Consider the following 14,026-nt stretch of genomic DNA (forward strand, 5'->3'; position numbering starts at 1 on the left):
AACCACGTCGTATTCTTTGGATATATAGTTGTGCGTTTTTCCTAAAAGTTAAAAGTCTTTCTTAGAAGTGTCTTTGGGGCCCGAGGTCCCATTAATGCCGGGCCCAAATTATCCTCTCAAGGGATCTGGATGCAAGGATAACGAAACTATAGCAACGGCAATGATGTAGAAGTAGGGCATGTAGTCTTGAAAATTTGAAACAAACTTCCTTGTCCAAACGTGCTTGTGCAAACGTGCTAATATGTCTTGTTTTGAACTTGATGTTGGTAAAATTTTGTTTGTGACGTAACAAGGATGAGTATTTGTGAGATGGAGCAAACCATTTTTTTCTAGTTGGGTTACAAAACTCCGGACATGCTGAAAACGCATCATGTGGTAAAGCTAGAAATTTTGTGAAAAAAATCATGTGCTTGGCAAAAAGAAGAAAGAAATTTTGCAGAGGCGCCACTTAGACTATAATGTCAATTACTTCCTTGGAGAGTTGCAGCCTTACAAATTCCTCAGCCAAATTTACACTCTCTACCAAAGCTAGAGTCAATATTCGAGGTAGGAACAAACTAGGGTATATTTTATGATTAGTTTATAGTTATTTTCTTGATTTTATTACTTAATTCAAACTCGTACTTTACTTATTATATTCTATGCTTTATTTTCGCATAATACATCTTCAGTTAAAGATTATTTCAAATAATTGGCAGAGAAAACGTTCAAACTTTCTGTAATATGTTTTGAATGTTAAACTTTGACATTTGTTATTGTGGTTCTATTTGGAAAATACTTTTTCCACTGGTAACCTGGCCGTGGGATGACGCAATGGATAAGGCATTGGCTTTTCAATTGTTCAAACCTGGTTCGACTCCCTGCTTCAGCAGTTTGTTGTTGAAAACACCGCTCATCTCTACGTAGGGTGTAATAAATGGGGTGGGCATAGTTGCTGCAGGAAAGGCGGCAGAGAGAAAGAAACTGGTTACCCTACTCTCCTTAGTGCCGAAGGCTAAGTACCATGAGAACCTTATCTTCTCACACCCGACACTTCAATCAAGTATGGGAACACCTCTACTTTTTAACCTACTTCAGGTTGGTCGCCGAATTGGAATAACGTGACCCTATGTTAACAAAACAAGCAAATTTAAATTAAAACATTTCTTGCAGATAAAATTTTAGCTTTACCTGAGAAAAAGAAAAAATCTTCAAAATGTTTAAAGCCTTCCAAAAGACCCCCAAAAAGACCATGCAGTCACAAAGGTTCAAATAATTCAACCACATCAACTTACACAATTACTGAGAGCAGCGACGTAAGCAAAGTTAATTTGCAAAGTAAAACAGAAAACTCACCGCTATATCAGTTTCAGTTTTCTACAGGCGAATTTTTTGTTTGGTGTTGTAGCCCAGAGCTTCCCAAACGTTTACCCTGACCCCTTTTAATCATCTATAATTTTTTGCGACTCCTCACGATTAAAATGACAAACAGTGCGAAATATACATTTGTGTTAGTTATTTAAAAGCATAATTCAAACGAAAACTAAAAACAAGTTACCGGTACTATGTCAGATAGAATAATTAATCAGCTTTTTCACATTCTCTTGCTGGGCTAAATTACGTTTGCACAAACGACTAAAAGTCGCTTACTAAACGAAAAATAACATAGCAACAGGCTATAAGCCTAACTTTAGCTTATTGTTGACCAGTTTAAATCTTGAAATACCAGTTTGTCTGTTTATTTTTATGTGTTGTGTCATAGCTATTGTTGATTTACCAAAATATGGAAGTTTCATGCTGCTCAGGAATTTTTACGTTTTCTCATTTCAATCAACAACATATTTCAGGCAAAAAGAGTATCAAGAGCAAAGTATTATCCAGAAGATCCCAATAATAAGTAAGTTTGAATAGGGGAGACCGGGGCTAGTTGTAACATTTTTTGAATTATTTATTATATGTCTGTAAAAACAAGTCTGAGTAAATTTTTTGGAGATTAGTTGTATAGGTAGACTATTTGCGCATATTATTCCACCTAAAGCCATGTGATATGTATTAAGGATTTTAAGAAAATTGGCCTAGAAAAATTTCAATCGAGCGTTACAACTTGCCCCGGATCTGGGGCAAGTTGTAATACAGGCAGAGGCAAGTTGTAACAGAGTATTCTTGCTGCTAATAAATAGCAAACACTTTACTAAACATTCACTTTTGCTCAAGAAAGGTTTATTCACTCTTCAAGGTCAGAAAATGTTCACCAGAAGGTACACACTAAAGCAAAACTGCACTCAATATAATAGGCATTTCAAAAATTCACATTTTTCCTTTAGCCTACTCCTCACAAAGGTGACAATAATACTTTGGCAATCCCTCGGTACATTGAGAATGCGACCAACCATGGCACTTTTCACACCTGACCCAGTTTTCCCCCGGTCTACAACTGTTCGAATACGCTCGAAAGACATAGGCCTACAGGTGTTCAATGTTTTTTCTTACAATCAGTAGGCTATCTCTGGTAGGCTAGTTAAATTTACCTTCAACTTTCTTAACCAGTCTGTACAAAGTCACATGGCATATGTTGTAATCTTTGGCAATTTTTCGAATAGACTCATTTCCAGTGATGCAGGTGGAATATTCTCACGTTCACTTTTTCTTTTATAATTACGCATAATTGTAACAGTTACCAAGTAATCTAGCTCATTTACTGCCAAAGAACATAACACAGGTCTTGTTACATCTTGCCCCAATAGCAGTAAGCCATAAACTGTTCGATATTTCACCAATAAAATGCCACATATTTTTGGTCACCTTTAATTTTTTAAATACCTAAGTAAATGGTTATATCAAATAAAAAAGACCAGCCCACTAGCTTACTTTTTCTTGTCGTAGTAACTACAAGTTTATTTTTCTAAAATTTTACTTTCAGTAGGCAAAAAATGCTTTTCGTTATAACTCAACTGTACGGAGAGATATTGAAACGAAGATTTCTCTGTAACTTAGCTACAATACACTTGATAGAGGGCGCAATAGAGAAATACATTTTTCTGTTTAGTTGGGGAGAAAATGATAGTGTTACAACTTACCCCTGTTACTTTTAGCCCCGGTCTCCCCTACCTGTACAGATAAAGTATTGCTGGCTTACAAAATTATGATTTTTTTGGACAAAATAAAATGTGAAATCACAAAAATACAGAAACTCTACAAATGGAAGAATCGAAGTCCCAGCAACATCAACCAGCGAAAAAGCATTGAGAGAAATTTATTTGAACGTTAGAAAGTTTAGTTTTGATGGGGAAAAACAGCAGTGTAGAAGAAAATAAGGTATAGGCTACTACAGATAACAGACATGCAAAAATGTACACTGACAAGACAACACTCCAGGAAGCTTTCAAAACACACAAGGTTATCAAGCCGAGGCCCACCTTGGTATCTTTAGATGAACAAAAATGTACAAAACAATTATAGTTCAATAAAAATCACAGATGGTGGGTGCAAAGTTTTTATGGGTAAAGCGAAGTCTTAATATGAACATTCATAGCTTATAAAATCTGTCGTTTTTTTACTTTAATTTAACGTCTGCAGACGTTGAATCAATGTAAAAACGACAGATTTGCTGTCTGGGTACTTGGCCTTTTGTACGGTATACTAAACACAAAGCAAGAAAGCAGCCATTTTGTCTGATTTTTCTGTGATTATTTATAGCCTAATGGCAATTTGAGTAAAATAAATTTGAAGTGCAAAACTTTGTGCAGCTTTGATAACCAGACACAAATAACATTCACATAAAATTATTCTTTTCAAAAGTTTCTTAAGGAAATTAATATACTTGTTCGTTTTAAGAGAAAAGTGCAAAACACGATGCCGTATGAACCAGAGAGTTGGGAGAAAACCAAAACCAAGAGCCAGAGCAGTTAATGGAATTGGAAAATGTGCTGAGTTGGCGTACCAAAAAATGCCAAAAGTGTCTTTGAATCCTGGACCGTCAGTTAGTTGTGAAGCTAGTTGCAGCGCAAGGACCTGTCTTACAAGTTGCTTGAACTGCACAAGCGATAACGCAAGGGTAAGGATGGGAACCTTATGTTCTTGGTGTTTGTAGGCTAGTCCGCTAACCGACCAAAAGATGTTGGTTTAAATGGTTTTAAATCTTTATCCACGGACTGACGAAGCCTTTAATAGCCCATTCTCGGCAGTTTCGCATACTTGTAGAGCAGTGGTTTTCAACGGGGGCGGTACCGCCTCCCGGGGGGCGTTTTGATTTTGCAGGGGGCGGTATGATTACCTCGGATTAAGGGGAGCGTTTTGATTATTAGGGGGCATTCTGGTTTAACCCATCTACCGCCCAGCGTTTCGTCAAAGAGCTTGTATCTTCGTGGTAGCATTTCCTACCTCATACCTGGTGGAAAAGGGATTCAGCTGTGTTGTTCTGCTACATACCAAACAGCGAAACCCACTTGACATAAGAGGTGATCTTCGAATGTTTCTCACTGACTTTACACCGGATGTGAAGAAACTGGCACTTTGTCACCAAGCCCAAGGTTCACACTGACTACCAGTAGGCCTATACTGTTTTCATGCTCGCCAATATATATTTGCTTTTCATCAAATAATTATAGTTACTATAGTCTCTAAAACCCTTACAGCCTGTTTCACCCTAAAAGGGAGATTATCAAAATTCTGATGATCCCCCTTTTAGGGTAAAACAGGCTGTAAGGGTTTTAGAGACTGGTAGCTAGCCTATATTTGATGTATTTCGCTCTGCTTGACTTTTTGCTTGGCATTGAGCACTTTTTGTAGTATTAATAGTATGATATTTATTGTTTATATTCACTTTTCGTAATTAATTGTTTTTGTTGGGGGGCGGTAACATTTTGCCAGTTCATAAAGGGGGCGTTGGGCCAAAAAAGGTTGAGAAACACTGTTGTAGAGGCTTTGAAACAGTGACGCAGGCCCGGTCACCGAGATTGACAGAGCGAAGTTTCCGATAATTGTTGAAGTGTTGTTGTCTGTGAATTATTTCATCCACTAGGTGTTGCTAAGTGGAGAGCAGAACCAATGAAGTGCTGAAGTGCTTTGCTCAAGTGCACACACCGAGAGCCGAACCAATGCAGCTTGATCTTGAAGTTTCTTCGCGTACAAAGTCGCGCGTTTAACGACTGAGCGGACTTAAAGCGATAACAGACCTTTTGTCCGACGTTTCGCCTGTCAGAGCGACTGACTTCATCAAAGAGATAGAATAAGTACGGTAGACTAAGCTTATAATCCAATTACTTGGCATAAAATACTAGAACATAGAATTATAGTGACCAATTTCACTTAAACTTAGTAGGGGACAGTGTGAAAACACAAGGCTATCACAATCACATTAATGTATTGACAATGGTATTATTGACAATTATAGCCCACTAATATGCAGTAATTTTGTTTTTTGTTGGATCTTGTTATTTTTTTATTAGTAGGCTACGCCTATGCCTTTGTGCTCTTCCATTTTTTATGCTAAAAATTACCGTACACATTTTTTGTTGTCGCTCTTTGATAAAGTCAACCGTGCTGATTGACGAAAGGTCTGAAAACAAGTTGATTATAAATTTGATATCTGGTGAATAGCCTATCTAGTTTCGTTGGTTCATTCTTTTGTTGATTTTCATGCAAAATAATTGCACCTTTAGTAGACCCGAAAAGTCAGATTAACGAACACAAACTGGTGTATAAAGGTTTGAAGCAGTGGTTGAATCAATTTTAATTTGCTTACTCGTCGAAGATTTTGAATGCTTTATTAAACAAAGAAAAAAAAACGACTTTCCCTTTGTCTTTGGCAGTATATTCGAAAGATTCGAAGACGCAAGCTCTGCAGAATGAGAAGGCGAAGAGAAGGGAGACTAGGAAGGTGCGGCTGTGGGTCAGGAAGCAGCTGTGTAACATACAAAGTTAGTCAAATTTCATTTATTGCTATGTTGAGCAATTTGATCATTGTATTGTGGTTGGGTGGTTTTGAGTCTATATCCTCGGACTGATAAAGCCTCTAATGGGTTATTCCTGGCAATTTTGCATATTTATAGAGACTTTTTCTTTTTCTTCTTCTTCTTCTTCTTCTTCTTCTTCTTCTTCTTCTTCTTCTTCTTCTTCTTCTTCTTCTTCTTCTTCTTCAGGCTTTGAACTATTGACGCAGGGACGGTTACCAAAATTGACAGAGTGGAGGTTCCGATACTTGTTGAAGTGTTGTTGCCAGGAAATTATTTTATCCACTATGTGCCGCTAAATGGAGAGCAGTCCTGAAATGCGTTGGTCAAGTGCACATCTCGAAAGCCAAACCAGCGCAGTTTGATCTTCAGTCGGGCGCATGTAACGGATATATTCCCACGGAATTTTGCAACCCTGATATAACCACTTTAATAGCTAATAGGACAAATGTAGGCTATTATAGATTTTTAGTTCATGCCTTATGATGAACTATAGTAAACGACCAAACTTACAAATTGAAAACTATTGAATTATCGTTTAGCTCAAAACCAACGATTGTGCAATACTGAATGCCACACTGCAACACTGTTTATAAAGTTTGTAGTCTAAAAGACATAAGAAGTAGTTTCCGAAGAGAAAATTGTTCAAATAAGTTTATAATAGATTGCGCGCACTAGGAAAATTCAAGCTCAAGTTTCTGTTTCCCATCAAATAGTTATTGCTTAAATGTAGGGTACTGTAACTGTTAATGGTCGTAAACCTAGTTTGTATGACAGTTTTGTAAAAGATAAAGTTTTCGTACCTATGTAATTGCGGGCAGTAGCGCACCCAGCATGGGGCTAAGGGGGCTCAAGCCCCCCCCAAACCCGCCACAAAAAATGAAGTTTTTGACTTTTGTATGTTCCCGATTTATTCCTTTTGCTTACAGGTTAGATATGAATAAGACACAACAATACAACAGGGCTGAGCATTATAACAATATATATTTTACATATTTACAAATAGTTTTAACAGTGGAACGTTTTCGGCTTAACTTTAAGCCTTCATCAGGAATCTAAAAATAATTAAAAAATGCAATAAATTTCAACTTCTTGAAAGTAAACTTACATTAAGAAAAGGCAACTACATAAATAACTACAAAAAAGTTTGCACCACAGAGAACGTGATACATCAAGTAAATGTTAAGGAGAATGGACGCGCCTCCAGCAAATAATTGTTTGTTTAAATTTGGGTTGTAGTATAACAGTGCTTCCTGAATTTTGGTGTTAAATTGGGATTTGCTCTTGCGTAAAATTTTAAATGAGTCAGCAGAGAATTTTTGATCTGGGCAAAAAGAACACTCCATGATATGGTCTTGGGTGGAACTTTTCTTTAAGTCTCTAAAATTCAGATGCTCCAGTACGCTCGTGGTCATGTGGCACAGAACACAAGGGTCGACTTGCCTTCGCTGAGCACCCCAACATCGCGAGCTCCCACTCTCGCATGTAAGGCAACGTCGACCAACGGGTGTGAGGACTAGCGACCCTTTCCCGCAGTCAAATGTCTGGTGGACACAGGGGCGCCGGAACGATTTTTGACTGGTGGGAGTGGCAGGATTATGAAAAAAGGGCACTTTTGTTTACTGAAAGACCAATTTTTTTTAAAGTTTTAAGATAAGCTATAGCGATAATGCTCATCTATCAGCTCACAATTGAGTATAATGATAGCCTATAAGTGTCCGGTATACAAAGAAGGGCGTCATGCTATGTCATATTGATGTAACCTACTGAGTTACATAATTTTGTGGCGTGAATATTATTTTAAGCCAAAAATGAAAGATTATAATTAGGCTAAAAGCGAATAGCAGAAATTGTTATATTGCAAAATGTGCAGTAGCTCACATGACCTTAAAAGAGCACCACTACCCCTCCATCTACAGACAACTTGAAGCAGGGACAGTAGAATACCGGGACGACTCACTTTAATGATTTTTCCTACGAAAAGGACAGCTGGAGGGTTACTAAGAAGTTCAAAAATTAACAGAACTGCACAACGTTTTCTTTGCTTTTAGGTAAATTTATTCTCATCAAATGAATTGTTATATTTGGTTAAAATTTTGGGTGCTAAAAAATCTGCAAAACCTCACTACAGCAGTTTGAGGCTACTTACCATCCCCCCCCGCTTCCGGCGCCCCTGGGTGGACATACCGATGTACCGTACGTCAATGCTGAATCACACGGACATGTAAAAGTATATACGATATTTGAGCAGAAAGACGAAAGCGTTTGGGACTTTAATTGAAAATACGAACTAATTTTGAATGTTTTGTAAGTAGGAAAAATGTCCACATCACATTTACTGTTCACAAAATTAGTGTTTTGTTCCAAACTGTTTTTGCGTTAGTTGTTGTTTTCGCACTTATTTGTGTTGGCAAACGGAAAGCTAATTCTATTTTGTCATACATGACGAAAAAGTCGAGATCTATAGAAGATTCCGAGAGTGGACGTAGGGATGAGAGTGCTGATGGTTCTAATACCATGGGGTTCACTAGGCCAACTTGTAATCTGATTGAGAGAACGAATCCTGATGTATCGGCAACCGGTGGGTTGTGGGCCGTGGCCGGTGAGTGCCTTTAAATATTGCAATGGCCTATATGTATTGCAATGGCCTATATAATGGCCTATATAAATATTCCAATGGCCTATATAAATATTGCAATGGCAATATAAGTATTGCAATGGCCTATATAATGGCCTATATAAATATTGCAATGGCCTATATAAATATTCCAATGGCCTACTGTCATTATTGTCGCAAATCACTCGGCCAACATTTCTAAATTAGCCCCCCCCTAAATTTTTTTCTGGGTGCGCTACTGATTGCGGGTTACTACAGTGGCATATGCCCATTACTAGTGCAACAATAATGTTTGAATACGCTGTTTGTCCAATAGTTGGGGGGCAACGTCCCTTTGATTTGCTTTCTGTATGATTGTTGATTTAATGTCTTTTTTAGGGTTGCTGTCCATCCGTCTGTGTGAAGTCTCCACTGTGCACGTCTTTGCGAAGAAGTAAATGTCGTTCTGAAGAGTGTTGCAAAGATGATTCTTGTTTTGTTCCAACTAAATGTCCTCCAAAAAGTTGCCAACCATGTCCTCCAAGAAACTGTTCTCCTTATCGCTGTTCTCCTCCTCGAGATTGCCCACCATATACTTGTCCGCCAAAAGACTGCCGTCCATACCGTTGTCCGCCAAAAGATTGCCGTCCGTACCGTTGTCCGCCAAAAGATTGCCGTCCGTACCGTTGTCCGCCAAAGGATTGCCGTCCGTACCGTTGTCTGCCGAAAGATTGCCGTCCGTACCGTTGTCCGCCAAAAGATTGCCGTCCGTACCGTTGTCCGCCAAAGGATTGCCGTCCGTACCGTTGTCCGCCAAAGGATTGCCGTCCGTACCGTTGTCCGCCGAGGAACTGTTCTCCTTATCGGTGTGTGCCACAAGATTGCGCTTCTAATAAATGTTCTTCCTATCGTTGTCCACCAAGAGCCTGTTCACCACTTGGCTGCCCATCAAGGAGCTGTTCTCCATACCGATGTCTTCCAAAAGATTGTAAACCCGTAGTATGTCCTCCACAAAAAGCATGCCGACCACAAAGTTGTGATTTTAATGCTAAATTAAGAAGATTAAGGCGGAGGCAAAGACGAGATTGTGCGGATAGATTGCTCGGATGCGCAAGAACATGCTACAGGCGCAGAAAATGCAGAGATGTAGCCAGACAATTGGCAAGACGAATTCGACGAAAAGACAAGAAATTTTATTGTCTTTGGTAGCAAGAAATGAGCTACTTTTCTCAAACAATTAATCATGTCATTTACTGTCATATTGTCTGTACACGGTGAAAAATGTTTACAATAAAATCTTTGTAAACAGCTCAATATAATTTATTTTATTGTTTGTGAAATTAAGAAATTTTAAAAAACACTTTTTGTTTGAATTATATGAACCACAGCATGATAAGGATGTTAAAGTTTACATTTTAAGTTATTTGATGTCAATTTAAACTCAGCTGGAAATATAGCATACGAAACGAGTTATAGAAACACTTTTCTTTTTTTTTATTCCTTTTTAACTGCAAGATCTGCATGGTTAGCTAAATCTCAACGATTTGCAGTGAAGAAAACCTTTATCACTTCAGTTTCTCTTCTATGAATGTCAAGAAAATAATACAGATGGACAACTGTTTTATCATTTAGATAACTTCAGTTAAACCAGGTTCCACACTATAGCCTACTTTCAATGTAAAGAATATTTATTTACAGTCGCTCCAAAACAAGTAGGTCTACTAATGTCAAGCAAGAAGATTTCATTTAGCATATGTATTTTAGACTAAGAGTAAAGGTTTTAAAATATCGGATGGCAACTCTCATGAACGAGCTATGGGGTAAACTCTAGATTCTAGAACAGAGGTGACGAACCTGCGGCCCGCGGGCCGCATGCGGCCCGTCAAAGAGTTTTGTGCGGCCCGAAAAACAATTTGACAATCTCAAATGGTCATCTATTTTCGGCAGCACGTATCTATGCGAACAGTTCTTTTCTAAAATGCACTTTACAAAAAGTCGTTGCAGGTTGAGGCTGACAGATGAAAATCTTAGTATGCAGTTGAGAGTTGCCACATCGTCTGTTCGACCTAATATTGAACGCTTAGTCAAGCAAAAAACTTTCCAAAAATCGCACTAAGCAAAAAAATTCAATGCTTCAATGTTATTTTTTAATATTTTATGCTTCAATGCTGCATTAGATAGCTTGAGCTGTATGAATCGCATGGGCTTTTGTTTGTTGTTTGAGAAAGAAATTTCATTAACTGATTTGTTGTTTCGGAGCATAATGGGCGAAACATTTAGTCAACTTGAGCAAAAAAGATAGAGCTAAAAAAAGAAGAAATCATAGTCATATGAAAGCAAACGCTTCGAAAATTAAACTGCCTTCATTATCAGTGCAAGTAATGTTGCTCTATCCTTTTTGCTCAAGTTGATTTGTTTTTATTTTTTACTGTTGTATGTTTCGATTTTGTGTAAGATAATTTCAAGTGTGTGGGTTTTATTACTTTCATCTGCCTTTTGTTACTTTACATGAATAATATCTTGAGTCGCTTCTAAAAGATTTCATAGTAGGTTACGATTAAAAAGTTGTGTGGTCCGATAACTCATGTGTAATTGACAAAGTAGCCCGCGACCGCAAAAAGGTTCGTCACCCCTGTTCTAGAACATAACCATACAATTAATAATAAAAAAGTCGTAATTTCCCGGTTTCGAAACCCACACTTTTTTGCTTACAGGTCATGCTTCTCTTTTTTCTATGTCACCTCTTCGATCATGTTCTAGAAGAGTTTACTCACTCGTGGAGGGATTCACGATTTGCCCTGTTGTGGCGTCTTTGACAGTTAGAACAGCGACAAAACAATCCATTGGGCCTATTTTCTTACGGCCGTCATCAGAATTCACATCTGCTGTACATTTTCGGTAACTTTTGTCCCGAAAATAGATTTATTTTTTTTATTTTTCCAAAACCATAATAATTTATGATCAAGTGTACAAACTTGCAGACTCTAATCCAGTGGTTCTTAACCGGGGGAGGGGGGGGGCGCCCCCCCCAGGGGGGCGTGAAGCATCTCTCAGCGGGGGCGCGAGCTCTACAACAATTTCAACTTTTTTTAATTACTTTAATGTCCTAGGACCTATGCTGTTCGTCATATTTTGTATTTTATCTTATTTTATATTGTATTCAATAATTCGTACAACTTCAGCAGATATTTTTAATATTGTGTCAAAGTTCTTTGAAGAAAACCAACTATCCTGGGAATCACTGGTAGGGGTGTACACAGATGGAGCTCCAGCTATGCTTGGTCTGCGGTCTGGCTTTGTGAAAAGAGTAAAAGAAAAAAAATCCATCTGTTGTTCTACTCATTGCATAATTCATCTTGAAGCCTTAGCATCCAGAACTATGCCTCCTGAAATGAAGGATGTCCTGAACTTAGCTATTGAGGTGGTCAACTTTATAAAAGCCGGAGTCCTTAACAGCCGTCTTTTTAAGCTACTGTGTAAGGATATGAAGTCCGATCATAAAGCCTTGCCTTCCCACACAAATGTTCGATGGTTGTCCAAAGGTAACATGCTGAAAAGGCTTCATGAATTACAAGAAGAAGTCGCAATATTTTTGAAATCACGACAGAAGGCGGAACTTTTGGCCAAGTTTCAGTCCGAAGGCTTTCAAGTAGCACTGGCGTACCTCGTGAACATCTTCGAAGCATTGAATACTCTCAACTTTAAGCTTCAAATACTTTTCAGATCTGGATGAGAAACGTGAAACCTGGAAGTTCATCAGAAACCCGTTTCAATGCGAAGTAGTTGATATTTTCGAAGAAGGACAAAAGGAGTTTCTTGAGATGAAGTTCAACTCCACAGCTAAAGAATACTTCAAAGAACTGGAACTTGAGACGTTCTGGGCCAATTACCTTCCTGTTTACCCTCTTATCGCAACTAGGGCTCTTCGAATTCTAACAATGTTTGGATCCACGTATCTTTGTGAAGCTGCATTTTCTGCTCTCGTTGCTATCAAGACCAAGTACAGAAACAGGCTGAGAGTTGAAGGAGACTTACGTTGTTCACTCTCTGGAGTTAAACCTCGCATTAAAAATCTAGTCGCTAAGAAGCAGTGTCAAGTATCTCACTGATGTGTACAATAAACAGACAAAAATACAATTTTTTTGGTATGATAGCCTACTTATTTAAAATCTAGGGTGGCGCGAGGCACATGACCATTATTGAAGGGGGGCTTGATAGAAAAAAGGTTAAGAACACTGCTCTAATCTCTGATGATTTTAAACGTTTTTAGCAATTATACCATGACCAGAGAGAGTAAAAGCTTTTCTCCAATGCAAAAAATGCCAAAGATAGTAGCCCAAAAGGAATGCCTTTAAAACATAATAATCCGTTTATCTGCTATCTGTTACTCGACGTGTAACTAGATAGCCTACGAGTGGCGAGCAAAGAAAACAACTTCACGTTTAAAAGAAGTAGGGCAAAAACCATTGTAAGTTAACTTATGCTTCGCTAAATAAAAAAAATTCCTGGTCTCTGGAGTCCAAAGTTTAAATTTGATTCTGTGTGAAGTGATATTGATCCACTAAAGGCATTTTTCAAACCGCACAATCACAATATGCTACAATTAGTGCACGGCGGAGTACCCAGCATCATGGGTTTTGGAAAGTACTTTTTCGATAATAAAAACACTTTCATTTCTTTACAGTCACAGTCAGTCTTTTAAGTGAAATATGCTACACTTTTGAAGGAAAAATGAGTTAAATTTTACGCTGTGAAAATGAATTCGAAACGAAATAAAAAACATAGATAATAATTTGTTTAGACGTATTTTTGAATGACTTTGGGTCTAAGTAGCCTACTCCAAGACCCCAACCCCAATGTAAGCAAAATCTGCATTTCCAATTTTCTTGCGTGCTTTTGCGTTGTGAAATTTTGATGTGTTTCGTTTTCTTATGAAGAGTGTGGTGAAACGAAATTGCTTAAACCGAAACGAAACGGAGTCAAAGCAAACATTTTTATCTCGAACAAAAAGAAAGTTTCGCAACGAAATAGATCTCAAAAGTTTGCACATTGTCGAATAACCATTGATTAGTCGTACACTGCATAACAACACGTGCGTAGCGTAAACCGCCTTGCGGTCAAGTGGCAGCTCAAGCCGTAATGGGAAAAAGCAATCGACTCAAGGGGAAACTTCAGAAAGCATAAGCCTTCTTAAACACGTGCTTCTGATATCGTTTTCACCACAAATAGGATTGTCACAGAAACTGGTTTTAAACTCACTTGTCTCGATTGCCAGAACACGTAACATTGTTACGATCGCATAATGTTTTGGGTTCGTAATTATCACCAAATTAACTTTCTGAATAATTTGACGATCGTTTGAATGTTACGCATACGTAAACAAAAACGTTTGAAGTTGCCATTGAGAATGGGCTACCAATGTGATCTTTTTCAAATGAAACTCGTTTGATTTTGTGATAACAGTCGAAGTCATACAGCAGAAGCTAGTCACAGTTTAGTC

At 38.1% G+C, this 14,026-nt stretch overlaps 2 protein-coding genes across 2 annotated transcripts; both read left to right on the forward strand.

Annotated features, from left to right (window-relative positions):
• Nucleotides 1-346: 346 nt before the first annotated feature.
• Nucleotides 347-9,848, forward strand: LOC145785501 (uncharacterized). The gene is made up of 6 exons (XM_082597152.1): nt 347-546; nt 1,153-1,295; nt 1,827-1,876; nt 3,814-4,033; nt 5,790-5,897; nt 8,926-9,848. The coding sequence occupies exons 1-6, from the start codon at nt 459-461 to the stop codon at nt 9,733-9,735; spliced, it is 1,419 nt and encodes a 472-aa protein (XP_082453278.1). The 5' UTR covers nt 347-458; the 3' UTR covers nt 9,736-9,848.
• A 2,057-nt stretch (nt 9,849-11,905) lies between these two features.
• On the forward strand, nt 11,906-13,266 carry LOC145785183 (zinc finger BED domain-containing protein 5-like). Its single transcript, XM_082596876.1, has 3 exons — nt 11,906-12,068; nt 12,250-12,561; nt 13,211-13,266. Exons 1-3 carry the CDS (start codon nt 11,906-11,908, stop codon nt 13,264-13,266), a joined length of 531 nt encoding a protein of 176 aa, XP_082453002.1.
• The last annotated feature ends 760 nt before the right edge of the window (nt 13,267-14,026 follow it).

The sequence above is a fragment of the Aplidium turbinatum genome, chromosome 16, assembly GCF_918807975.1.
Source record: "Aplidium turbinatum chromosome 16, kaAplTurb1.1, whole genome shotgun sequence".
Classification (NCBI taxonomy): domain Eukaryota; kingdom Metazoa; phylum Chordata; class Ascidiacea; order Aplousobranchia; family Polyclinidae; genus Aplidium; species Aplidium turbinatum.